The sequence below is a fragment of the Cherax quadricarinatus genome, chromosome 30 (genome assembly GCF_038502225.1).
Source record: "Cherax quadricarinatus isolate ZL_2023a chromosome 30, ASM3850222v1, whole genome shotgun sequence".
In the NCBI taxonomy this organism is placed as follows: domain Eukaryota; kingdom Metazoa; phylum Arthropoda; class Malacostraca; order Decapoda; family Parastacidae; genus Cherax; species Cherax quadricarinatus.
Genome location: NC_091321.1, coordinates 28,140,493 through 28,168,293, shown reverse-complemented (window position 1 = coordinate 28,168,293; position 27,801 = coordinate 28,140,493). Strand labels below are relative to the sequence as shown.

The 27,801-nt window shown below is 40.3% G+C and overlaps 1 protein-coding gene across 5 annotated transcripts in view; it reads right to left on the bottom strand.

The window, feature by feature from the left end:
• LOC128692478 (uncharacterized) overlaps positions 1-27,801 on the bottom strand; it is a 97,242-nt gene that overhangs the window by 11,037 nt on the left and 58,404 nt on the right. For all 5 annotated transcript variants that reach the window (XM_070090042.1, XM_070090040.1, XM_070090039.1 and 2 more), the window contains 3 exons: positions 19,584-19,759; positions 11,978-12,034; positions 5,563-5,813 (listed from right to left, as the gene is read on the bottom strand). In XM_070090042.1, the coding sequence (XP_069946143.1) occupies positions 5,563-5,813; positions 11,978-12,034; positions 19,584-19,759 (484 nt within the window). The remainder of the gene's footprint in view (positions 1-5,562; positions 5,814-11,977; positions 12,035-19,583; positions 19,760-27,801) is intronic.

Here is a 27,801-nt window from a genome sequence, read left to right as displayed (position 1 = left end):
TCTTGACTGTGGTGATATGATCGTATTTGCCATGGTGTACTCAAAATACTTATTACTTTTCCTGACAATAGTTTCCATCAATGGCTGGTCAAAGAATAATTCAAAGAATTCCAGTTCATTGGCCGTGGTTCCAAGGGGACAAGTAGGTAGAATTCCACTTTGAGAGTCATCAAAGTGGTGGGGCTTGGGAACAAAATTGGGACTTTGCTTCCAATCCCAGATACGGTTTGCTGGTGGATACTGGACATCATAGGCTGGTTGTGCGGGTGGTTGTGGTTGTGGTGGGCTGGTGGCTGATGCTCCACTTTGTCCTTGAACTGAGGAGTCAGCAGCATGGGTCCCAGCCTGGGCTGGCGAGTCATGCATGGCAGTGCCACTACCATCACCACTACCACCATCTACTGATGCCTGTGGTCTATCCATGCCAAGTGTAGCCACATCATCCTCACTATCACTATCTAAACCTGGTGTAGGGCCACGGGATGTACTCCGTCCCCTGGGCACAGCATAGGGTACACTACCCGAGCGCATGTGGCGGCGTACATACCAACGCTTCACTGGTGAATATGATTCCTCACTATCACTCTCGAATGATCGTCAAGCGCAATAAAATCACAATCCACGTCACTATCATCATCATTACTGAAGTCAGAGGCCTGGCCACGCAAAAATATTAGTTTTCTCTTGCGTTGAGGTACAACCGACCGTGAGTCACGAGTGCCCACACCAGAAGTAGAAGGTTGAGGATCGTCAGGGTTTTCTGCACTATTATCAATATCCTGGTCATTCCTTTCGGTCACTAACTAATCAAAGTCATAGAATTCGTCTTCATTTCCACTTCCATCAGTGTCAGAACTATCAGATAGGAAGAGGAGAGTCCCAATTTTCCGGGGAGTGAGAGCTGACTTGTGACGAGGCATGGTGAACAAGGGTAATTGAGCCGGCATTCCCACAATGCTATGCGGGCGCCTAGATTTTTTGTTTATGGCGCACACTCAACACGCAGACCCGTCAAATTTAGCACGAAAGCGCTAAATTTGATGGCGCTAGAATTTTGGCGTAGATCTACGGTTTGGACACTCAACATGAAGCCGTAGATCTACGGGACGGACCCTGAAAGGGTTAAAACTACACAACGTTTTAGCCTCAATAACTGTACTCGGGAGCTTGTTCCACTCATGCACAACTCTATTACCAAACCAGTGCTTTCCTATATCCTTCCTGAATCTGAATTTTTCCAACTTGAAACCATTGCTGCGAGTCCTGTCTTGGCTCGAAATTTTCAGCACACTATTTACAAGGGGGTAAGGCAGCCGGGATTGATGGGATAAAGATAGAAATGTTAAAAGCAGGTGGGGATATAGTTTTGGAGTGGTTGGTGCAATTATTTAATAAATGTATGGAAGAGGGTAAGGTACCTAGGGATTGGCAGAGAGCATGCATAGTTCCTTTGTATAAAGGTAAAGGGGACAAAAGAGAGTGCAAAAATTATAGGGGGATAAGTCTGTTGAGTATACCTGGCAAAGTGTATGGTAGAGTTATTATTGAAAGAATTAAGAGTAAGACGGAGAATAGGATAGCAGATGAACAAGGAGGCTTTAGGAAAGGTAGGGGGTGTGTGGACCAGGTGTTTACAGTGAAACATATAAGTGAACAGTATTTAGATAAGGCTAAAGAGGTCTTTGTGGCATTTATGGACTTGGAAAAGGCGTATGACAGGGTGGATAGGGGGGCAATGTGGCAGATGTTGCAGGTGTATGGTGTAGGAGGTAGGTTACTGAAAGCAGTGAAGAGTTTTTACGAGGATAGTGAGGCTCAAGTTAGAGTATGTAGGAAAGAGGGAAATTATTTCCCAGTAAAAGTAGGCCTTAGGCAAGGATGTGTGATGTCACCGTGGTTGTTTAATATATTTATAGATGGGGTTGTAAGAGAAGTAAATGCGAAGGTCTTGGCAAGAGGCGTGGAGTTAAAAGATAAAGAATCACACAAAGTGGGAGTTGTCACAGTTGCTCTTTGCTGATGACACTGTGCTCTTGGGAGATTCTGAAGAGAAGTTGCAGAGATTGGTGGATGAATTTGGTAGGGTGTGCAAAAGAAGAAAATTGAAAGTGAATACAGGAAAGAGTAAGGTTATGAGGATAACAAAAAGATTAGGTGATGAAAGATTGGATATCAGATTGGAGGGAGAGAGTATGGAGGAGGTGAACGTATTCAGATATTTGGGAGTGGACGTGTCAGCGGATGGGTCTATGAAAGATGAGGTGAATCATAGAATTGATGAGGGAAAAAGAGTGAGTGGTGCACTTAGGAGTCTGTGGAGACAAAGAACTTTGTCCTTGGAGGCAAAGAGGGGAATGTATGAGAGTATAGTTTTACCAACGCTCTTATATGGGTGTGAAGCATGGGTGATGAATGTTGCAGCGAGGAGAAGGCTGGAGGCAGTGGAGATGTCATGTCTGAGAGCAATGTGTGGTGTGAATATAATGCAGAGAATTCGTAGTTTGGAAGTTAGGAGGAGGTGCGGGATTACCAAAACTGTTGTCCAGAGGGCTGAGGAAGGGTTGTTGAGGTGGTTCGGACATGTGGAGAGAATGGAGCGAAACAGAATAACTTCAAGAGTGTATCAGTCTGTAGTGGAAGGAAGGCGGGGTAGGGGTCGGCCTAGGAAAGGTTGGAGGGAGGGGGTAAAGGAGGTTTTGTGTGCGAGGGGCTTGGACTTCCAGCAGGCATGCGTGAGCGTTTGATAGGAGTGAATGGAGACAAATGATTTTTAATACTTGACGTGCTGTTGGAGTGTGAGCAAAGTAACATTTATGAAGGGGTTCAGGGAAACTGGCAGGCTGGACTTGAGTCCTGGAGATGGGAAGTACAGTGCCTGCACTCTGAAGGAGGGGTGTTAATGTTGCAGTTTAAAAACTGTAGTGTAAAGCACCCTTCTGGCAAGACAGTGATGGAGTGAATGATGGTGAAAGTTTTTCTTTTTCGGGCCACCCTGCCTTGGTGGGAATCGGCCAGTGTGATAATAAAAAATAAAAAATATTTACATCCCCTTTATTTATTCCTGTTTTCCATTTATACATCTCGATCATTATTTTTATTATTATTTTTTATTATCACACTGGCCGATTCCAACCAAGGCAGGGTGGCCCGAAAAAGAAAAACTTTCACCATCATTCACTCCATCACTGTCTTGCCAGAAGGGTGCTTTACACTACAGTTTTTAAACTGCAACATTAACACCCCTCCTTCAGAGTGCAGGCACTGTACTTCCCATCTCCAGGACTCAAGTCCGGCCTGCCGGTTTCCCTGAATCCCTTCATAAATGTTACTTTGCTCACACTCCAACAGCACGTCAAGTATTAAAAACCATTTGTCTCCATTCACTCCTATCAAACACGCTCACGCATGCCTGCTAGAAGTCCAAGCCCCTCGCACACAAAACCTCCTTTACCCCCTCCCTCCAACCTTTCCTAGGCCGACCCCTACCCCGCCTTCCTTACACTACAGACTGATACACTCTTGAAGTCATTCTGTTTCGCTCCATTCTCTCTACATGTCCGAACCACCTCAACAACCCTTCCTCAGCCCTCTGGACAACAGTTTTGGTAATCCCGCACCTCCTCCTAACTTCCAAACTACGAATTCTCTGCATTATATTCACACCACACATTGCCCTCAGACATGACATCTCCACTGCCTCCAGCCTTCTCCTCGCTGCAACATTCATCACCCACGCTTCACACCCATATAATAGCGTTGGTAAAACTATACTCTCATACATTCCCCTCTTTGCCTCCAAGGACAAAGTTCTTTGTCTCCACAGACTCCTAAGTGCACCACTCACTCTTTTTCCCTCATCAATTCTATGATTCACCTCATCTTTCATAGACCCATCCGCTGACACGTCCACTCCCAAATATCTGAATATGTTCACCTCCTCCATACTCTCTCCCTCCAATCTGATATCCAATCTTTCATCACCTAATCTTTTTGTTATCCTCATAACCTTACTCTTTCCTGTATTCACCTTTAATTTTCTTCTTTTGCACACCCTACCAAATTCATCCACCAATCTCTGCAACTTCTCTTCAGAATCTCCCAAGAGCACAGTGTCATCAGCAAAGAGCAGCTGTGACAACTCCCACTTTGTGTGTGATTCTTTATCTTTTAACTCCACACCTCTTGCCAAGACCCTCGCATTTACTTCTCTTACAACCCCATCTATAAATATATTAAACAACCACGGTGACATCACACATCCTTGTCTAAGGCCTACTTTTACTGGGAAAAAATCTCGATCATATCCCCCCTAATTCTACGCCTTTCGAGAGTGCAGATTCAGGGCCTTCAGTCTATCCTCATAGGGAAGATTTCTGATACATGGGATCATCTTTGTCATCCTCCTTTGTACGTTTTCCAGAGCATTTATATCCATTCTGTAATACGGTGACCAGAACTGAGCAGCATAGTCTAAATGAGGCCTAACCAAGGATATATAGAGTTGAAGAACAACCTGAGGACTTCTATTATTTATACTTCTAGATATGAAGCCAAGAATTCTGTTAGCGTTATTGCGAACACTAATGCACTGTTGTCTTGGTTTTAGGTTACTGCTAACCAGCAATATTATTCATTTTCACTTTATTTTAACACTATCTCTTTAAGTATCACTCTAAACTGGCTTACACCGACATTCATAAGAAAACTGAAGTAAAGAAGAGAGATTTGGGTGTGGGGAAATCCAATGAGCCTAATTAGAAAAATCATATGGTTCATTTCTGATTTGACTGTCACATGCAAAGTCAAAAGAAAATGGATACTCAAATTGATTTTTAACAGTATCTCTTTAAATACTGCTTTAAACTGATTTATATTGAAAAATATAAGAAAAACTTAACTATGAGAAAACAGATTTGAGCAAGGGAAATCCCAAGAGCATATTTAGAATGAAATACTATGGTTGGTGTTCAATTTGAATGTCTTTCACCAAATCAAACCAAAATGAAGACCTGGCCAAATAAATTATAACTAAAATTTGTATTTAACATTTTCTCAGTTTTTCTTGGCCTAATTCAATTTTTGTATATACAAGATTATGTGTGTGAGTGGTAAGCTCTCATTTTTTTTGGTAAACATTCATCAAGAATGAAAAAAAATGGGAAATAGATGCAAAATACATGTATTACTATCCTTGTTCCCACCTCAAGCTATAACATAGGTTTTTACTTGAATAATAGATTCACTTGATGAACCATTCTTCCAGTTCCTACCTAGGTTATGCGTAAGTCAAGTGTACCCGTTATCATTTTTAAGGATGTTTATAACGTACCATATTTTACGGTATCACGGACACTATTTTTGTCCCAAAATAAGTTCGAAAATTTACCCAGCATCTTGAAGGTTGAAGATTACAGTGCTCATAGGCTCTGCCTATGATCTAAGCTCCTGTATAATACCCAATAATGAATTGTGTAAACTATTTTGTATAAAATAATGAATACATAAAAATAATCATACTGACTGATAAACTTACTATAAATACCCACAAATTTTATACAATACCTGGTAATAATCCCAAGATACCTGTTCACACAGGTCATCATTTTTCTGCTTCCGTTCCTTTATTTTCTGATATGATGTTATGAGATCATTCCACTTTTTTCGGATCTTTTCCAAAGAGAAGGAAAATCCACGGAAACACATCTCCTCCTGTACTTCCTTGTAAACTGCTGGTCTCGTGTGAATAATAAGAAACTTTTGAAATCTTTCCCTGATTAATTCAATCAGGAGAAGTGTAGCTGTGTGGTTGAAATCTGTCAAAGGTATACCAAAATTTATTATATTCAAGGAAATTTTTGGATTCTCATACATGTGCAAGTAAATAGTTTTTTCAACAAACAGGCCATATCCCACCTAGGCAAAAGGGGTTACTAACCCTTTGCTCCCGGAATGTTAGTTGCTTCTTAAGACACTCATGGCTTATAGAGGAAGAATTCTGTTCCACTTCCCAATGGAGATCAGAGAAAATAAACAAGAACAAGAACTATTAACCCTTTCAGGGTTTCCGATGTACTAGTACGTCTAACGCGCCAGGGTTATTGACGTACTAGTATGCATAAATTCTAGTGTCCTCAAATCAAGCAGGAAAAGGCTGGTAATCCTAGATGTGAGAGAATGGGTCTCCATGGTCAGTGTGCGCAGTACAAAAAAAATCCGGAACCCAGTGGTGCATTGTGAGAAAGCTATTTTATTACACCTTGTTCACCATGTCTATCACTAAGAAACTCCTCACTCCTCAGCTAATTGGGACTCTTTTGTTCCCAAGTGACAGTTCAAACACAGATGGAAGTGTCAGTGAAGATGAATTTCATAGTTTTCAGGAGTTTATGACCAAAAGCAATGCCCAGGAAACCTGAAGGAAGGAAGGAAGGAAGGTAGGAAGAGAGAGAGGAAGGAAGGAAGAGATGAGAGGAAGGATGGAAGGAGGGAAGAAAGGAAGGAGACCATTAACCTAGGATAACCCAAAAAATTCAGACAGTGACTTATTTCCATGTTGGTTGGTGGGGTGAAGAGGAAGTTGATAGGCAGTGAGGGTGGTGAGTGATGGTGCTATTTGTCATTGTGACACTAATTATGCTGGTGACTCAGCATATTTACAAGTCCACCCCCACACAACAACTACAAGCTTTACAGAAGCTGTAACAGTTCTGGGAAGTGTCCAGTGACTTTATATGTGTATATATGTGATAGAAAAATAGTAATAAACAACATTTTTTATTGTTGGTTTGTGTAAACATGTTTTGTAAACAATATAATGACTGTGCGGTTAATGTGTAGCATACAACGAATGAATATACATTCAGTATACCTTATATTGGTCTCACAGGCCATGAAATTACTTGAATGAAGAAAAAAAGGAAGGAAGAAGGAGGGAAGGTAGGTAGGTAAGAAGAGATGAGAGGAAGAAAGGAAGAAGGGAAGGTAGGTAGGAAGAGATGAGAGGAAGGAAGAAGGAAGGAGGGAAGGTAGGTAGGAAGAGATGAGAGGATGGAAGGAAAGAAAGGAAGGTAGGTTTGTGGGGAGGAAGGGATGTGTTGTGCAAGGCAATGAGTGTTAGTGAGTGTTGGTATGATGCATCATTGTGACACAAGACACACTGGTGACTCAGCATATTTACAAGTCTACCCCCACACAACTACAAGCTTTCAGAAACTCTTGTAGTTATAGGAACCTCTCCAGTGACTATATGTGTATATATATGATAGAAAAATAATAATAAATAACATTTTTTATTGCTGGTTTGTGTAAACATGTTTTGTAAACAATATAATGACAGCAAAGTTTGTGCTGTTATTGTGTAGTATACAATGAATGAATATATACTAAATAGTCTTTATATTGGTCTCAGAGGCCATAAGAGTTGCTTGAAAAAATAACATATTAAAAAATAAAAGAAAAAGTAGAAAAAAACAAAATAAAATATTTCCGGGTGACCGGCAGTCGGCAATGTTGCCGTAAGTGGCTCAATTTCTGTCAACTTCACACCTCCATATCTCCATAAGCATTGATCACAAAAAAATTTGTTTTGGCCTATAATACTCACAAAAAACAATCATTTCATAAGAAAAAATAATTTTTTTTTTTTTTAATATTTTTCGACCCTGAGAACAAGTTTGGGAGAGGGCCTGTTGACCCTGAAGGGTTAAGAAAATAGAAGAAAACCCAGATTTTTTTTTTATCCAACATGTTTGCCATCTCCCACCGAAGCAGGGTGACCCAAAAAGAAAAAAAATCCCCAAAAAGAAAATACTTTCATCATCATTCAACACTTTCACCTCACTCACACATAATCACTGTATGTATATACAGTATATGCATGTACATGGATGTGTAGTGTGATCTCAGTGCAAGCAGAAGTAGCAAGATATACCTCGTATACCACATGTTTATGAGACAATAAAAAAAAAAAAAAAAAAAAAAAAAGACACCAGCAATCTTACCATCATGAAAAACAATTACAGGTTTCTGTTTCACACTCCCTTGGCAGAATGGTAGAACCTCCCTGGGTTGTTGCTGTCTACCAACCTACTAGCTAGCAAAATAGGATGACTTAGGTGTATAAATCTGTAGTGGAAGGGAGTAGGAGTAGGGGACGTTCTAGGAAAGGATGGAGGAGGGAGGGGGTAAAACAGGTTTTGTATGCAAGGGGCTTCAACATGCAGCAGGCATATGTGAGCATGTTAGATAGGAGTGAATGGAGACGAGTAGTTTTTGGGACCTCATGAGCTGTTGGAGTGTGAGCAGGGTAATATAGACTCCCAACTTTATTAATCTCAACTTGCTAAGAGATACGAGTCCATCCCTGTGGAACCTTTACAAGAAAAGAAGCTTAGTTCTTGTTTAGTTCTGCATGAAATACTGCTCTGGATTATCTGCTTTTCCAGAAATACATGCATAAAAAATTACAAATACAAATCACATACAGTATCAGATCGCCTGTATACTCTTAACCCGTAAACGGTCCAAACGTATATATACGTTCACTACCGTACTGCCTCAACTTTTTTGAGAAAAAAAAAAAAACATACTGCCTCAACTTTTTTGAGAAAAAAAAAACACTGTTGTTTTTTAATAGGAAAAAAAAGAGCATATGGTACCCAGGCATCCCCAATTACAGTGGTCCCTCGTTTTTCGTAGTTCTCGGGAATCATAGATTTTGGAAATCATAGGGATATTTTCGTATAAACATGGGCTCGCTAATCATAGGTTGACTCGCGAATAGTAGTTCGTCCGGGACGCGTAAGCACGGTGTGAGCCGGGGCGGCCTCCCTACCCAGCCAATCTGGCATTGTTTACCAGTGAGTGAAGGTCCCCTCACGTGCTCCTACAAAATATTTCATAATATTCCACTCATTTTAGTGCTTGCAAGTACTAAATAAGCTACCATGGCTCCAAAGAAAGCTCCTAGTGTAAAGCCTGTGGTAAAGAAGGTGAGAAATACGACTGAATTTAAGAAAAACATCATTGAACAATATGAAAGTGGCACAAGTGCGGCTGAACTGGCCAGGATGTATAAAAAACCCTACACAACCATATGTTCCATAGTGGCCAAGAAAAAGGAAATCAAGGATGCTGCTGTTGCAAAGGGGGTAACTATGCTGACAAAAATGAGATCACCAGTACTCAAAGAGGTTGAGAAGTTATTATTGGTGTGGATAAATGAGAAACAATTAGCAGGAGATACTCTTATGACTTCGATTATTTGTGAAAAGGCTAGGCAGTTGCACAATGAATTGGTAAAGAAATTGCCTGCAAATAGTGGTGATGTGAGTGAATTTAAGGCCAGCAAAGGTTGGTTTGAGAGATTTAAGAACTGTACTGGCATACACAGTGTGGTAAGGCATGGTGAGGCTGCCAGTTCGGACCACAAGGCGGTTGAAAAATATGTGCATGAATTCCAGGAGTACATAGAGGCTGAAGGACTGAAACCTGAACAAGTGTTCAATTGTGACGAAACAGGCCTCTTTTGGAAGAAAATGCCAAAGAGGACCTTCATTACACAGGAGGAAAAGGCAATGCCAGGACACAAGCCTATGAAAGACAGGCTGACGCTCATGTTCTGTGCTAATGCTAGTGGGGATTTCAAAGTGAAGCCATTACTAGTGTACCATTCTGAAAATCCCAGAGTGTTCAGGAAAAACAATGTTATGAAGAGTAAATTGTGTGTGTTTTGGAAATCTAATAGCAAGGCATGGGTCACGAGGGAAATTTTCGTTGAGTGGTTCAATGAAGTGTTTGGCCTTAGTGTGAAGAATTACCTCCTGGAAAAGAAATTGAATCTCAAGTGCCTGCTAGTAATGGACAATGCACCTGCTCATCCTCCAAACTTGGATGACCTAATTTTCGAGGATTTTGGGTTCATCACAGTAAAGTTCTTGCCCCTGAATACCACTCCTCTCCTCCAGCCTATGGACCAGCAAGTCATTGCAAACTTTAAAAAACTCTACACCAAAGCAATGTTTCACAGGTGCTTGACTGTGACCACAGACACTCACTTGACCCTAAGGGAATTTTGGAGAGAACACTTCAGCATCCTCCATTGCATAACCCTTATAGGTATGGCTTGGGAGGGAGTGACTACCAGGACTTTGAACTCTGCTTGGAGAAAACTGTGGCCAGATTGTGTCAACAAGGGGGATTTTGAAGGGCTTGGGACTGACCCTGATGAGCCTATGTCTGTTGTTAAATCAATTGTGGCACTGGGGAGTTCCATGGGGTTGGATGTGAGTTTGGAGGATGTGGAAGAGTTGGTGGAAGACCACAACAAAAAGCTCACCACTGAGGAGCTGCAAGAGCTTCAGCAGGAACAGCAACAGATCGCAGATCAGAATCTTGCTGCAGAGGAGGAGGAAGAGAGATGGAAGAAGGTGCCTTCTTCAGAAATTAAAGAGATTTTTGCTATGTGGGGTAAGATGGAAAGCTTTATGAAGAAACATCACCCTGACAAGGTTGTTGCAAGCCAGGTTGGCAACATGTACAGTGACAAAGGCTTGGGCGATTTTAGGGCAGTGTTAAAGAGACGCCAGAAACAGAGCTGTCTCCACAGTTATTTTGCGAGACAGGACTCCAGTGACTCTCAAGGTGATCCTAGTGGCATTAAGAAACAGAGAAGAGAAGCAACCCCAGAAAAGCAATTGTTACCAGAGGTGTTGATGGAAGGGGATTCCCCTTCCAAACTGTAAACAATCCAATCTCTCTAAATCCTCCAGTCTCCCATACACTAAGAAGAATCTCCAATAAAGGTAAGTGTTATGCTGTTAATGTTTCATTCATCATTTCCCATTGTATTGTTTATGTACTACATCTATATTTCATGTAAAAAATTTTTTTTGTTTTAATACTTCTGGGTGTCAGGAACGGATTAATTGTTTTTTTTTTTTTTTTTTTTTTTTTTTTAAAAAGTCAGCCGTCTCCCACCGAGGCAGGGTGACCCAAAAAAGAAAGAAAATCCCCAAAAAGAAAATACTTTCATTATCATTCAACACTTTCACCACACTCACACATTATCACTGTTTTTGCAGAGGTGCTCAGAATAAAACAGTTTAGAAGCATACACATATAAAGATACACAACATATCTCTCCAAACTGCCAATATCCCAAACCCCTCCTTTAAAGTGCAGGCATTGTACTTCCCATTTCCAGGACTCAAGTCCGACTATGTGAAAATAACCGGTTTCCCTGAATCCCTTCACTAAATATTACCCTGCTCACACTCCAACAGATCGTCAGGTCCCAAGCACCATTCGTCTCCATTCACTCCTATCTAACAAGCTCACGCACGCTTGCTGGAAGTCCAAGCCCCTTGCCCACAAAACCTCCTTTACCCCCTCTCTCCAACCCTTTCAAGGACGACCCCTACCCTGCCTTCCTTCCCCTATAGATTTATATGCTTTCCATGTCATTCTACTTTGATCCATTCTCTCTAAATGACCAAACCACCTCAACAACCCCTCTTCTGCCCTCTGACTAATACTTTTATTAACTCCACACCTTTTCCTAATTTCCACACTCCGAATTTTCTGCCTAATATTTACACCACCCTTAAACAGGATTAATTGTATTTACATTATTTCTTATGGGGAAAATTGATTCGCAAATCTTAGATTTCGATAATAGTAGCAACTCCAGGAACGGATTAACTACGAAAAACGAGGGACCACTGTATTTTAATATGGCACACAGTGAGTGCTCACACCCATTCTCTCATGTCTAGGAGACTCAGGCTTATCGTGGCAATGTTAAATGTATGACACATAAAACATATATATACGTTTGGGGCACTAGCGGTAAAAACGTATACATGTATAAACGTTTGGACCATTTACGGGTTAATGTTCATTTATTTGCTTTGTCTTAACTAATTAAAGTAGAATATTTTGCAATGTAAATTAAATAAAGAGGATTTTGTGATCTTACCTTCATTTTTGTTATCAACTGCAGTTACAACTGGTATTTTCGTGGAATACACATGATCTGAAATTAGTAAATGGGAAGTAGGAGTATACGATGTGGACAAAAACCAAATTATAATCAAACTAATTTATCTACCTCAATATGTCATGTGTTAAGTTTTCAAGATATCTTAGACATTATCTCAATAATAATAATAATAATATCTTTCTTTATACATGCCCACATAATGACCTATATTCATGCCTTTTATTTGCTTTTTTAGTCTTCCTTGTACTTCTCACATGTTTTCTCACATTTTCTCATATGTTCTCTCACACACTGTCTCACATTCACTCATATTCTACCACATTTTCTCACACTGTTACATATTCTCTCATACCTCTCACAGATTCTCTACTGCTTCTCATACAATTTCTTTCACCTCTCACATTCATGCCTCTCTCACATTATCTAAAACATTTCTTTCAGGGCAAATCTTTTTATTTTCATTAAAGCATTAGTTTAATCTACTTAATAGCTACATCACTTTCCTGACTTATTAACTTTTCTACTTCCTTTTAATATACATTAATTTTCATTATCAGCAATCCTGTAGACGAATGGTTCAATCCTCTTTTTCTCTGCTTTACTTGCCTCTGTGTATCTTGATGGCCATTTTGCCACTGCACAGCTTTTCCTCCCGCTTTACCGCACTTCAATAATACGGACATTTCAAATTATGTCCAAAAATTTGATTATATGGCTCCTGATTCACTATTACGGCATCCTCGTGCCACTCTGTTTGTTTACATCCTCCAGGAGCTTTGTCTCTTTCTTGATAATGTCTGGACTCTTCTTACTTTATGTGCAAAGTTAGAAATGATTCAACTCAGTGAGCAAGGTATGTCTCTGACTGAGATAGTACTGAGATACTACTGATAATTGTACTTATGTGTACGTGTACCTAAATAAACTTACACACTGTGCTGGCATGCAGGTACATTAAAATTGCTATTTGAGGACACAATAACATAACACAGTGATGCAAGGAGGGAAGAGTATATGGAGAAAAAGAGAGAAGTTAAGAGAGTGGTGAAGCAATGTAAAAAGAGAGCAAATGAGAGAGTGGGTGAGATGTTATCAACAAATTTTGTTGAAAATAAGAAAAAGTTTTGGAGTGAGATTAACAAGTTAAGAAAGCCTAGAGAACAAATGGATTTGTCAGTTAAAAATAGGAGAGGAGAGTTATTAAATGGAGAGTTAGAGGTATTGGGAAGATGGAAGGAATATTTTGAGGAATTGTTAAATGTTGATGAAGATAGGGAAGCTGTGATTTCGTGTATAGGGCAAGGAGGAATAACATCTTGTAGGAGTGAGGAAGAGCCAGTTGTGAGTGTGGGGGAAGTTCGTGAGGCAGTAGGTAAAATGAAAGGGGGTAAGGCAGCCGGGATTGATGGGATAAAGATAGAAATGTTAAAAGCAGGTGGGGATATAGTTTTGGAGTGGTTGGTGCAATTATTTAATAAATGTATGGAAGAGGGTAAGGTACCTAGGGATTGGCAGAGAGCATGCATAGTTCCTTTGTATAAAGGCAAAGGGGATAAAAGAGAGTGCAAAAATTATAGGGGGATAAGTCTGTTGAGTGTACCTGGTAAAGTGTATGGTAGAGTTATAATTGAAAGAATTAAGAGTAAGACGGAGAATAGGATAGCAGATGAACAAGGAGGCTTTAGGAAAGGTAGGGGGTGTGTGGACCAGGTGTTTACAGTGAAACATATAAGTGAACAGTATTTAGATAAGGCTAAAGAGGTCTTTGTGGCATTTATGGATTTGGAAAAGGCGTATGACAGGGTGGATAGGGGGGCAATGTGGCAGATGTTGCAAGTGTATGGTGTAGGAGGTAGGTTACTGAAAGCAGTGAAGAGTTTTTACGAGGATAGTGAGGCTCAAGTTAGAGTATGTAGGAAAGAGGGAAATTTTTTCCCAGTAAAAGTAGGCCTTAGACAAGGATGTGTGATGTCACCGTGGTTGTTTAATATATTTATAGATGGGGTTGTAAGAGAAGTAAATGCGAGGGTCTTGGCAAGAGGCGTGGAGTTAAAAGATAAAGAATCACACACAAAGTGGGAGTTGTCACAGCTGCTCTTTGCTGATGACACTGTGCTCTTGGGAGATTCTGAAGAGAAGTTGCAGAGATTGGTGGATGAATTTGGTAGGGTGTGCAAAAGAAGAAAATTAAAGGTGAATACAGGAAAGAGTAAGGTTATGAGGATAACAAAAAGATTAGGTGATGAAAGATTGAATATCAGATTGGAGGGAGAGAGTATGGAGGAGGTGAACGTATTCAGATATTTGGGAGTGGACGTGTCAGCGGATGGGTCTATGAAAGATGAGGTGAATCATAGAATTGATGAGGGAAAAAGAGTGAGTGGTGCACTTAGGAGTCTGTGGAGACAAAGAACTTTGTCCTTGGAGGCAAAGAGGGGAATGTATGAGAGTATAGTTTTACCAACGCTCTTATATGGGTGTGAAGCGTGGGTGATGAATGTTGCAGCGAGGAGAAGGCTGGAGGCAGTGGAGATGTCATGTCTGAGGGCAATGTGTGGTGTGAATATAATGCAGAGAATTCGTAGTTTGGAAGTTAGGAGGAGGTGCGGGATTACCAAAACTGTTGTCCAGAGGGCTGAGGAAGGGTTGTTGAGGTGGTTCGGACATGTAGAGAGAATGGAGCGAAACAGAATGACTTCAAGAGTGTATCAGTCTGTAGTGGAAGGAAGGCGGGGTAGGGGTCGGCCTAGGAAGGGTTGGAGGGAGGGGGTAAAGGAGGTTTTGTGTGCGAGGGGCTTGGACTTCCAGCAGGCATGCGTGAGCGTGTTTGATAGGAGTGAATGGAGACAAATGGTTTTTAATACTTGACGTGCTGTTGGAGTGTGAGCAAAGTAACATTTATGAAGGGATTCAGGGAAACCGGCAGGCCGGACTTGAGTCCTGGAGATGGGAAGTACAGTGCCTGCACTCTGAAGGAGGGGTGTTAATGTTGTAGTTTAAAAACTGTAGTGTAAAGCACCCTTCTGGCAAGACAGTGATGGAGTGAATGATGGTGAAAGTTTTTCTTTTTCGGGCCACCCTGCCTTGGTGGGAATTGGCCGGTGTGATAATAAAAAATAAAAAAAAAAAATAACATAATAATAATAATAATAATAATAATAAAAATTGCTGGGGTGCTTTAAAGGGCATGTATATTACATTATCAGGGACATTTTCATTAATCACTCTATGATATTTTCTCAAAATTTTATATGAAACATGCTAAATATCATATAAACATGATACAGACAATCTTATTAAAACAAATTAACATAACTGTGATGTGTGGTGGCAGGGCGGGCATAAAGGAATGTATGACAATAATTACTATAACACAGTCTCTCTATTTTCTAGAGTAACCATGTATAGTATTACCGGGGGTAACTGTAGAAAAACATTCCTTTCATATGCCTTCACTCATAGCGTTGCATGAGAATGAGAATGCTTGTGTTATGTATTCTACTGCACCAATGTAAAGATAGCCCATAATGCCAAGGCATAATAGAAGCTCTCTTTGCATTGCATCCCACTATTGTATATACACAATCTCAATGTACTGTTTGCAAAGACATTAAATAAATAAATAAATAAACCTGTACTCAATATAAGGTGTTTGCATTATGGGAAAAAAGCTTCAAAAACAATGCATAAAGCGAGACAAACTTTTATCAATGGCAAGTGCAGAGGTATGAAATACGTATATATCTGACTGCCCACCCAAAACACTGACACTACATACACATTTATGGAGCACCTTCCCCATAGTGTTTTATAATAATAATCTTTATTTCTACAAGTAAAACTGGGTGTGTTGCCATGAGCTCTGTCTCTTGGTTCCATCTGGAAACTTTCCAAAGTTTCAAGTGTTTTAAAGTCATTATGTCATAAGACTATTACAGTGGACCCTTTTTTTTTTTTCTTCAACAAGTCGGCCGTCACCCACCGAGGCAGGGTGACCCAAAAAGAAAGAAAATACCCAAAAAGAAAATACTTTCATCATCATTCAACACTTTCATCTCATTCACACATAATCACTGTTTTTGCAGAGGTGCTCAGAACACAACAGTTTAGAAGCATATACGTATAAAGATACACAACATATCCCTCCAAACTGCCAATATCCCAAACCCCTCCTTTAAAGTGCAGGCATTGTACTTCCCATTTCCAGGACTCAAGTCCGGCTATATAAAAATAACTGGTTTCCCTGAATCCCTTCACTAAATATTACCCTGCTCACACTCCAACAGATCGTCAGGTCCCAAATACCATTCGTCTCCATTCACTCCTAGCTAACACGCTCGCGCACGCTTCCTGGAAGCCCAAACCCCTTGCCCACAACACCTCCTTTACTCCCTCCCTCCAACCTTTTTGAGGACGACCCCTACCCCACCTTCCTTCCCCTACAGAGTTATGCGCTCTCCATGTCATTCTACTTTAATCCATTCTCTCTAAATGACCAAACCACCTCAACAAACCCTCTTCACCCCTCTGACTAATACTTTTATTAACTCCACACCTCCTAATTTCCACACTCTGAATTTTCTGCATAATACAGTATTTACACCACACATTGCTCTTAGACAGGACATCTCCACTGCCTCCAACCGCCTCCTCGCTGCTGCATTCACAACCCAAGCTTCACACCCATATAAGAGTGTTGGTACTACTATACTTTCATACATTCCATTCTTTGCCTCTATAGATAACGTTTTTTGACTCCACATATACCTCAACACACCACTCACCTTTTTTCCCTCATCAATTCTATGATCAACCTCATCCTTCATAAATCCATCCGCCGACACGTCAACTCCCAAGTATCTGAAAACATTCACTTCTTCCATACTCCTCCTCCCCAATTTGATATCCAATTTTTCTTTATCTAAATCATTTGATACCCTCATCACCTTACTCTTTTCTATGTTCACTTTCAACTTTCAACCTTTACACACTCCCAAACTCATCCACTAACCTTTGCAATTTTTCTTTAGACTCTCCCATAAACACAGTATCATCAGCAAAAAGTAACTGTGTCACTTCCCATTTTGTATTTAATTCCCCAAAATTTAATCCCACCCCTCTCCTGAATACCCTAGCATTTACTTCTTTTACAACCCCATCTATGGTGACATTACACATCCCTGTCTAAGACCTACTTTTACCGGGAAATAGTCTCCCTCTCTTCTACACACCCTAACCTGAGCCTCACTATCCTCATAAAAACTCTTTACAGCATTTAGTAACTTACCACCTATTCCATATACTTGCAACATCTGCCACATTGCTCTCCTATCCACTCTATCATATGCTTTTTCTAAATCCATAAATGCAATAAAAACTTCCCTACCTTTATCTAAATACTGTTCACATATATGCTTCAATGTAAACACTTGATCTACACATCCCCTACCCACTCTAAAACCTCCTTGCTCATCCTCAATTCTACATTCTGTCTTACCTCTAATTCTTTCAATAATAACCCTACCGTACACTTTTCCTGGTATACTCAGTAAACTCATTCCTCTATAATTTTTACAATCTCTTTTGTCCCCCTTCCATTTATATAAAGGGATTATACATGCTCTCCACCAAGCCCTAGGTACCTTCCCACTCTAACACTATGTCCCCCCCTGCTTTTAACATTTCTGTCATGATCCCATCAGTTCCAGCTGCTTTACCCCCTTTCATTCTACGTAATGCCTCACGTACCTCCCCCACACTCACATCCTGCTCTTCTTCACTCTTAAAAGATGGTATACCTCCCTGGCCAGTGCATGAAATTACCGCCTCCCTTTCTTCATCGACATTTAAAAGTTCCTCAAAATATTCTCTCCATCTAACCAATACCTCCATCTCCCCAACTACCAACTCCCCTACTCTGTTTTTAACTGACAAATCCATTCGGTCCCTAGGCTTTCTTAACTTGTTTAACTCACTCCAAATTTTTTTCTTATTTTCATTAAAATTTCTTGACAGTGCCTCTCCCACTGTATCATCCACTCTCCTTTTGCACTCTCTCACCACTCTCTTCACCTTTCCTTTACTCTCCATATACTCTACTCTTCTTATAACATTTCTGCTTTGTAAATACCTCTCATAAGCTGCCTTTCTCTCTTTTATCACACCCTTTACTTCATCATTCCACCAATCGCTCCTCTTTCCTCCTGCACCCACCCTCCTATAACCACAAACTTCTGCCCCATATTCTAATACTGCATTTTTAAAACTATTCCAACCCTCTTCAACCCCCCCCCCCCCCACTACTCATACTTGCACCAGCCCACCTTTTTGCCAATAGTTGCTTATATTTCACCCGAACTTCCTCCTCTCTTAGTTTATACACTTTCACCTCCCTCTTACTTGTTGTTGCTATTTTCCTCTTATCCCATCTACCTCTTACTCTAACTGTAGCTACTACTAGATAGTGATCCGATATATCAGTTGCCCTTCTATAAACGTGTACATCCTGGAGCCTACCCATCAACCTTTTATCCACCAATACATAATCTAACAAACTACTTTCATTATGTGCTATATCATACCTTGTATATTTATTTATCCTCTTTTTCATAAAATATGTATTACTTATTACCAAACCTCTTTCTACACATAGCTTAATTAAAGGCTTCCCATTTTCATTTGCCCCTGGCACCCCAAATTTACCTACTACTCCCTCCACAACATTTTTACCCACTTTAGCATTAAAATCCCCAACCACAAGTACTCTCACACTTGGTTCAAAACTCCCCATGCATTCACTCAACATTTCCCAAAATCTCTCTCTCTCCTCTATACTTCTCTCTTCCCCAGGTGCATATATGCTTACTATAACCCACTTCTCTCATCCAACCTTTATTTTACTCCACATAATCCTTGAATTAATACATTTATAGTCCCTCTTTTCCTGCCATAGCTTATCCTTCAACATTATTGCTACTCCTTCTTTAGCTCTAAATCTATTTGAACCCCCTGACCTAATCCCATTTATTCCTCTCCACTGGAACTCACCCACCCCCTTCAGCTTTGTTTCACTTAAAGCCAGGACATCCAGCTTCTTCTCATTCATAACATCCACAATCATCTCTTTCTTATCATTTGCACAACATCCATGCACATTCAGATTTCCTACTTTGACAATTTTCTTCTTCTTATTCTTTTTAGTAATTATTACAAGAAAAGGGGTTACAAGCCCATTGTTCCCGGCATTTTAGTTGACTTTTACAACATGCATGGCTTACGGAAGAAATATTCTTATTCCACTTTCCCATGGATATAAAAGGAAAAGTAATAAGAACAAGAACTAAGATAAAATCAAAGAAAACTCATCTGAGTGTGTATATATAAACATGTACATGTATGTTTAGTGTGACCTAAGTGTAAGCAGAAGTAGCAAGCCGTACTCGTAATCTTGCAGATTTATGAGATAGACAAAAGACACCGGCAATCCTACCATCATGTAAAACAATTACAGTTATAATCCATAATTAAAGGTAAATTGTTCTTGTTCTTAAATATCCATAATAACATAAATCCTCAGACTTACCATTATTAGCAACATGGCTACGTGACAGGAATATGTGAACTTTCTTTTGACCAAGTAAGTTCTCACACTGGTCTTGTGGAAGGTCATTAAAGGTGGTGTCTTCCTGCATCATGTCTAAAGTACTTTCCAAGTAACAGTTTTCAAAGTCCCAAAGTATATGTCTCATTGCTGTGGCTCTGTTAAGAAAATTAATATTCTTATAAACAACCAATGGAACATGAAATTATAGGCTGTGACATTATTACTCTTCTGTGCTTTACTTGAAAAATTATCAAGTTTATAGCAATGATTAGATATTCATAGATTTGCAGTATTATGCATCTTCATGTTCAGTACTTACATTATATTAATATTATTGATATTATTAATATTATTAATATTATTATTATTATTATTATTATTATTATATGTAAAGAAACTAAAAAACTAACAAGGAGTTATCCAAAATATACATCACAAAATAAGTGGCTATAAAAGTTAGGCCTTACATAATATAGCTTTCATTTTTAAATATGTCACATAAAATAGTGTATATTATATACAATGTTTTGCAATACACACATTCTCAAGTCACAATCATTTGTGTTAAGCCCTCATGTGTCACCAGGAACAAAACCAACACACAATCACACCCATCACTTACCTGTCTAGGCCCAGTAGGGACTATCTTGTATGCTCTCACTCAGTAATAACAGCCTGTATTTCTTTCCACAACCAGAGACCTCTCACAGTCGGTTCCAGTGTTGACTCACCAGAATGTGGTTGTGTAAACAACTATTCTTTTATACAGTGGCTTATTCTATAACTAGTGTTTAGTTACCCAATGATTTGAAGGGACTACCCTTAGCCACAACTTGAGTGATTTCATCCTGCTACTCTGAGACTCCTGACTGCACTTACCACTGGTCTTGTTTGGCTCACTAACTTTGCAACAGTTGAAAGACCTATTCCTTGATACCAGGAGGCTCAGCTCATGGAGCTTTCCTAAGAGTACTTTACATAGCAAGGACTTAGTGGTTCACAGTGAGTTGTCCAGGCATGACCTCATGCAAGTCACGAAAAAGCAACAACCCATCCTCTTTCTAGAGTTAACTACAGAATCTTAGTTTCTTGCTGCTTCTTCCTTGCTCTCCAGTCCTGAAGCATGACATAAACTAGCAACTCGCAGTTTAACCATCTAAATGATATCAATCACCAAGGTTACTTCCTCCTTCTCCCTTGTTCAACTTGGTCAGGCTGCCTCAATCAATATAAACAAGGCTTGTATTTACATCCCTATCCAGGGGAACTTTTTACAGATTTTTCACCTTTCGACTGGACAGGATGAATATCTAGTTTTAATAGATGACTTACAGAATGGTCTAAAAAATGGCACCAGCTCCTCACACATTTTGTATCTTCCTGAACACCTCCAAATTTGTGGCTTATCTAGCTTCATAACTATGACACTCTGACCCTGTACTCATTTCCTATTTGACATTAACAGTGCAAGAGATGGTACTGTATCATGTAGTGCCTGATGGAAGGCCTTCTTAGCAATCACATCTTAAAAATCATCTTTTGTTCCACTTGGTGACTGGTTCCAGGGCAACCTCTAAGATTGTGCTCTCAAATCTCCCTCCTTCCACAAGTACCCTAATCCACTAACAGGGCTGCAGTCCTCAGCATTTCCAGTCTGTTTAGAAGTGTTGGACATCTCCCAACTTACCTTCCAGGCAGTCTGAAGGATCCCCTGGACATTCAACTTCATTATAGTCCTGGAGACCCCAACTTGGGATTTTGATTTAGATGGTTTGCTCACTTGCTCTTGTCTAGCTCAACTATGATGTCCAGGCTCTCAGACACCCTTTTCTTCCTGACAGATGATTCCTCCAATTTATGATGTCCTTCACTGCTCCCAGATCACCTGTCTAATCTTCTCCCTGGCTAGTATGAGTAGGGCCTTCATCCTGACATCTATACTTCCTGAAGATTCTTTGAGTTAACTTGAATCAGGCCCTCAATACACACTAGTTTTCCATATAGGCAGCTTCCTGTGTCTCTGTCTTATTCAGACCTCTCTCTAATGTTTGCTAACATCATCTTGTTGGCAGTCTCAGCTTTTCCTATGACTAACTAGATTTACAAATTATTAAATTCATGCTTTCTCATCATAGGAGCCAAGTTCCTGCTACACAACTGGTGGATCTGGGCCTTAATCTCTGAAGGGTGAGAGATTTAAACTCCACGCCTCTTTGCCTTTCCTATTTTTTCTCAGGCAGCTCTGAGGTTCCTGCAGGTGACTAAGAACCCAAGAAAGGAGGAACACTGCAGCAGGCCTGTTGGCCCATACTAGACAGGTCCTTTACAATGCATGCCACTAACAAAATATTTGCCCAACCCAATTTTCAATGCTACCCAAGGAATAAGTTTTGATGATTCTTTTTACTCATTATGCAAGTTTCACTCAAATTCAACCCCTCTCACTCATGTATTTATCTAACCTAAATTTGAAACTACCCAACGTTTTAGCTTCAATAACCCTTCTAGGCAAACTGTTCCACTCATCAACTACCCTATTCCCAAACCAATACTTTCCTATATAAGAACATAAGAAAGAAGGAACACTGCAACAGGCCTACTGACCCATGTGGAGCAGGTCCATGTCCCCCCCCCCTGGATTAGACCAATGACCCACCCCCCAGATTATCCCAATGACCCACCCAGTCTGGTCATCCCCATACAAGGATGGAGCACTGTACCAGACCCAGCAGCACAAGCTAGTCAGGTCCAACCCACACCCACTCATGTATTTATCTAACCTATTTTTAAAACTACACAATGTTTTAGCCTCCATAACTGTACTCGGGAGCTTGTTCCACTCATCCACAACTCTATTACCAAACCAGTGCTTTCCTATATCCTTCCTGAATCTGAATTTTTCCAACTTGAAACCATTGCTGCGAGTCCTGTCTTGGCTGGAAATTTTCAGTACACTATTTACATCCCCTTTATTTATTCCTGTTTTCCATTTATACACCTCGATCATATCCCCCCTAATTCTACGCCTTTCGAGAGAGTGCAGATTCAGGGCCCTCAGTCTATCCTCATAGGGAAGATTTCTGATACATGGGATCATCTTTGTCATCCTCCTTTGTACATTTTCCAGACCATTTATATCCATTCCGTAATATGGTGACCAGAACTGAGCAGCATAGTCTAAATGAGGCCTAACCAAGGATATATAGAGTTGAAGAAGAACCTGAGGACTTCTATTATTTATACTTCTAGATATGAAGCCAAGAATTCTGTTAGCTTTATTGCGAACACTAATGCACTGTTGTCTTGGTTTTAGGTTACTGCTAACCAAAACTCCTAAATCCTTTTTGCAATCGGTAGTATTAAGATCTACATTATTTAGTTATGGAAGGAGAAAAGAGAATATGAATGTGTAAATTCAAGAATTATGTGGATTAAAGTAAAGGTTGGATGCGAGAAGTGGGTCGTAATAAGCGTGTATGCACCTGGAGAAGAGAGGAATGCAGAGGAGAGAGAGAGATTTTGGGAGATGTTAAGTGAATGTATAGGAGCCTTTGAACCAAGTGAGAGAGTAATTGTGGTAGGGGACTTGAATGCTAAAGTAGGAGAAACTTTTAGAGAGGGTGTGGTAGGTAAGTTTGGGGTGCCAGGTGTAAATGATAATGGGAGCCCTTTGATTGAACTTTGTATAGAAAGGGGTTTAGTTATAGGTAATACATATTTTAAGAAAAAGAGGATAAATAAGTATACACGATATGATGTAGGGCGAAATGACAGTAGTTTGTTGGATTATGTATTGGTAGATAAAAGACTGTTGAGTAGACTTCAGGATGTACATGTTTATAGAGGGGCCACAGATATATCAGATCACTTTCTAGTTGTAGCTACACTGAGAGTAAAAGGTAGATGGGATACAAGGAGAATAGAAGCATCAGGGAAGAGAGAGGTGAAGGTTTATAAACTAAAAGAGGAGGCAGTTAGGGTAAGATATAAACAGCTATTGGAGGATAGATGGGCTAATGAGAGCATAGGCAATGGGGTCGAAGAGGTATGGGGTAGGTTTAAAAATGTAGTGTTAGAGTGTTCAGCAGAAGTTTGTGGTTACAGGAAAGTGGGTGCAGGAGGGAAGAGGAGCGATTGGTGGAATGATGATGTAAAGAGAGTAGTAAGGGAGAAAAAGTTAGCATATGAGAAGTTTTTACAAAGTAGAAGTGATGCAAGGAGGGAAGAGTATATGGAGAAAAAGAGAGAAGTTAAGAGAGTGGTGAAGCAATGTAAAAAGAGAGCAAATGAGAGAGTGGGTGAGATGTTATCAACAAATTTTGTTGAAAATAAGAAAAAGTTTTGGAGTGAGATTAACAAGTTAAGAAAGCCTAGAGAACAAATGGATTTGTCAGTTAAAAATAGGAGAGGAGAGTTATTAAATGGAGAGTTAGAGGTATTGGGAAGATGGAAGGAATATTTTGAGGAATTGTTAAATGTTGATGAAGATAGGGAAGCTGTGATTTCGTGTATAGGGCAAGGAGGAATAACATCTTGTAGGAGTGAGGAAGAGCCAGTTGTGAGTGTGGGGGAAGTTCGTGAGGCAGTAGGTAAAATGAAAGGGGGTAAGGCAGCCGGGATTGATGGGATAAAGATAGAAATGTTAAAAGCAGGTGGGGATATAGTTTTGGAGTGGTTGGTGCAATTATTTAATAAATGTATGGAAGAGGGTAAGGTACCTAGGGATTGGCAGAGAGCATGCATAGTTCCTTTGTATAAAGGCAAAGGGGATAAAAGAGAGTGCAAAAATTATAGGGGGATAAGTCTGTTGAGTGTACCTGGTAAAGTGTATGGTAGAGTTATAATTGAAAGAATTAAGAGTAAGACGGAGAATAGGATAGCAGATGAACAAGGAGGCTTTAGGAAAGGTAGGGGGTGTGTGGACCAGGTGTTTACAGTGAAACATATAAGTGAACAGTATTTAGATAAGGCTAAAGAGGTCTTTGTGGCATTTATGGATTTGGAAAAGGCGTATGACAGGGTGGATAGGGGGGCAATGTGGCAGATGTTGCAAGTGTATGGTGTAGGAGGTAGGTTACTGAAAGCAGTGAAGAGTTTTTACGAGGATAGTGAGGCTCAAGTTAGAGTATGTAGGAAAGAGGGAAATTTTTTCCCAGTAAAAGTAGGCCTTAGACAAGGATGTGTGATGTCACCGTGGTTGTTTAATATATTTATAGATGGGGTTGTAAGAGAAGTAAATGCGAGGGTCTTGGCAAGAGGCGTGGAGTTAAAAGATAAAGAATCACACACAAAGTGGGAGTTGTCACAGCTGCTCTTTGCTGATGACACTGTGCTCTTGGGAGATTCTGAAGAGAAGTTGCAGAGATTGGTGGATGAATTTGGTAGGGTGTGCAAAAGAAGAAAATTAAAGGTGAATACAGGAAAGAGTAAGGTTATGAGGATAACAAAAAGATTAGGTGATGAAAGATTGAATATCAGATTGGAAGGAGAGAGTATGGAGGAGGTGAACGTATTCAGATATTTGGGAGTGGACGTGTCAGCGGATGGGTCTATGAAAGATGAGGTGAATCATAGAATTGATGAGGGAAAAAGAGTGAGTGGTGCACTTAGGAGTCTGTGGAGACAAAGAACTTTGTCCTTGGAGGCAAAGAGGGGAATGTATGAGAGTATAGTTTTACCAACGCTCTTATATGGGTGTGAAGCGTGGGTGATGAATGTTGCAGCGAGGAGAAGGCTGGAGGCAGTGGAGATGTCATGTCTGAGGGCAATGTGTGGTGTGAATATAATGCAGAGAATTCGTAGTTTGGAAGTTAGGAGGAGGTGCGGGATTACCAAAACTGTTGTCCAGAGGGCTGAGGAAGGGTTGTTGAGGTGGTTCGGACATGTAGAGAGAATGGAGCGAAACAGAATGACTTCAAGAGTGTATCAGTCTGTAGTGGAAGGAAGGCGGGGTAGGGGTCGGCCTAGGAAGGGTTGGAGGGAGGGGGTAAAGGAGGTTTTGTGTGCGAGGGGCTTGGACTTCCAGCAGGCATGCGTGAGCGTGTTTGATAGGAGTGAATGGAGACAAATGGTTTTTAATACTTGACGTGCTGTTGGAGTGTGAGCAAAGTAACATTTATGAAGGGATTCAGGGAAACCGGCAGGCCGGACTTGAGTCCTGGAGATGGGAAGTACAGTGCCTGCACTCTGAAGGAGGGGTGTTAATGTTGCAGTTTAAAAACTGTAGTGTAAAGCACCCTTCTCGCAAGACAGTGATGGAGTGAATGATGGTGAAAGTTTTTCTTTTTCGGGCCACCCTGCCTTGGTGGGAATCGGCCGGTGTGATAATAAAAAAAAAAAATTATTTAGTTTATATGTGGCATGGTTATTTAACTGTCCAACATTTAGAGCTTTGCATTTGTCAATATTAAACTGCATCTACCACTTCTCCAACCATTGCGTCAGTCTATTCAAATCATCCTGGAGTGATCTAATGTCCTCATTAGAATGAATTGGACGGCCTATTTTGGTGTCATCAGCAAATTTGCTTATGTCACTATTTATTCCCTCATCTATGTCGTTTATGTAAATTGTGAACAACAACGGGCCCAACACTGACCCCTGAGGAACACCGCTTGTGACGTGACCCCATTCAGATTTCTCCCCATTTATGCAAACTCTCTGCTGTCTATTTGTCAGTCATGCCTCTACCCAGGAAAAAATTTCTTCTCCTATTCAGTGTGCCCTAAGTTTCCTCAATAGCCTCTGGTGTGGAACTCTATTGAAAGCCTTACTGAAGTCCATATACACAATATCATATTCATTACCATGATCTACCTCCTCAAACACCTTAGTGAAAAAAGTTAGTAAATTCGTAAGACAGGAACGCCCCTTTATAAAACCGTGTTGAGAATCATTAATCAATCTGTGCCTGTCAAGATGGCTACGAATTGCTTCGGCAATTATTGATTCCATATCCTTTCGAAATCTAAACTTATCTAATTTGAATCCATTATTGCAGGTTCTTTCTTGAGGTGATATCCTCAAAACCTTATTTATATCCCCCTTGTTAATACCCATCTTCCACTTATACACTTCGATCATGTCTCCCCCCATTCTTCATCTTACAAGTGAATGTAGTTTAAGAGTCTTCAATTGTTCTTCATAAGGAAGATTTCTAATGCTATGTATTAATTTAGTCATTCTACGCTGGATATTTTCTAACGAATTTATGTCCATTCTGTAGTATGGAGAACAGAACTGAGCTGCGTAATCTAGGTGAGGCCTTATTAATGATGTATAAAGCTGTAAAATAACCACTGGACTTCTGTTGCTTACACTTCTAGATATAAATCCCAGTAATCTATTTGCTTTGTTACGTACGCTTAGGCACTGCTGTCTTGGTTCAAGGTTGCTGCTTACCATAACCCCCAAATCCTTTTTGCAATCTGTATGGCTAAGTTCTATGTTATTTAACTGATAAGTACAGTGGACCCCCGCATAGCGATTTTAATCTGTGCAAGAGGGCTCATTGTTATGCAAAATGATCGGTATGCGAATGAATTTTCCCCATAAGAAATAATGGAAATCAAATTAATCCGTGCAAGACACCCAAAAGTCTGAAAAAAAAATTTTTTACCACATGAAATGTTAATTTTAATACACACAAACTGAAAAAGGCATGCACAATTACATGACACTTACTTTTATTGAAGATCTGGTGACGATTGATGGGATGGGAGGAGGGGAGAGAGAGTGTTAGTGTTTAGAAGGGGAATCCCCTTCCATTAAGACTTGAGGTGTCGAGTCCTTTTCTGGGGTTACTTCCATTCTTCTTTTAATGCCACTAGGACCAGCTTCAGAGTCACTGGACTTCTTTCGCACAACATATCTGTCCATAGTGGCCTGTACCTCTCGGTCCTTTATGACTTCCCTAAAGTGTTTCACAACATTGTCAGTGTAATAATCACCAGCACGGCTTGCAATAGCTGTGTGAGGGTGATTCTCATCCATAAAGGTTTGCACTTTCAGCCACATTGCACAGATTTCCTTAATCTTTGTAGTAGGCAACTTCTTCAATTTCTCTCTCCCCTCCTTTGAACCAGTTTCCTCAGGTATGGCCTCTTGCTGTTGAAGTTGATCTATCAGCTCATCAGTGGTTAGTTCTTCATTGTCCTCCTCCACCAACTCTTCCACATCCTCCCCACTAACCTCCAAC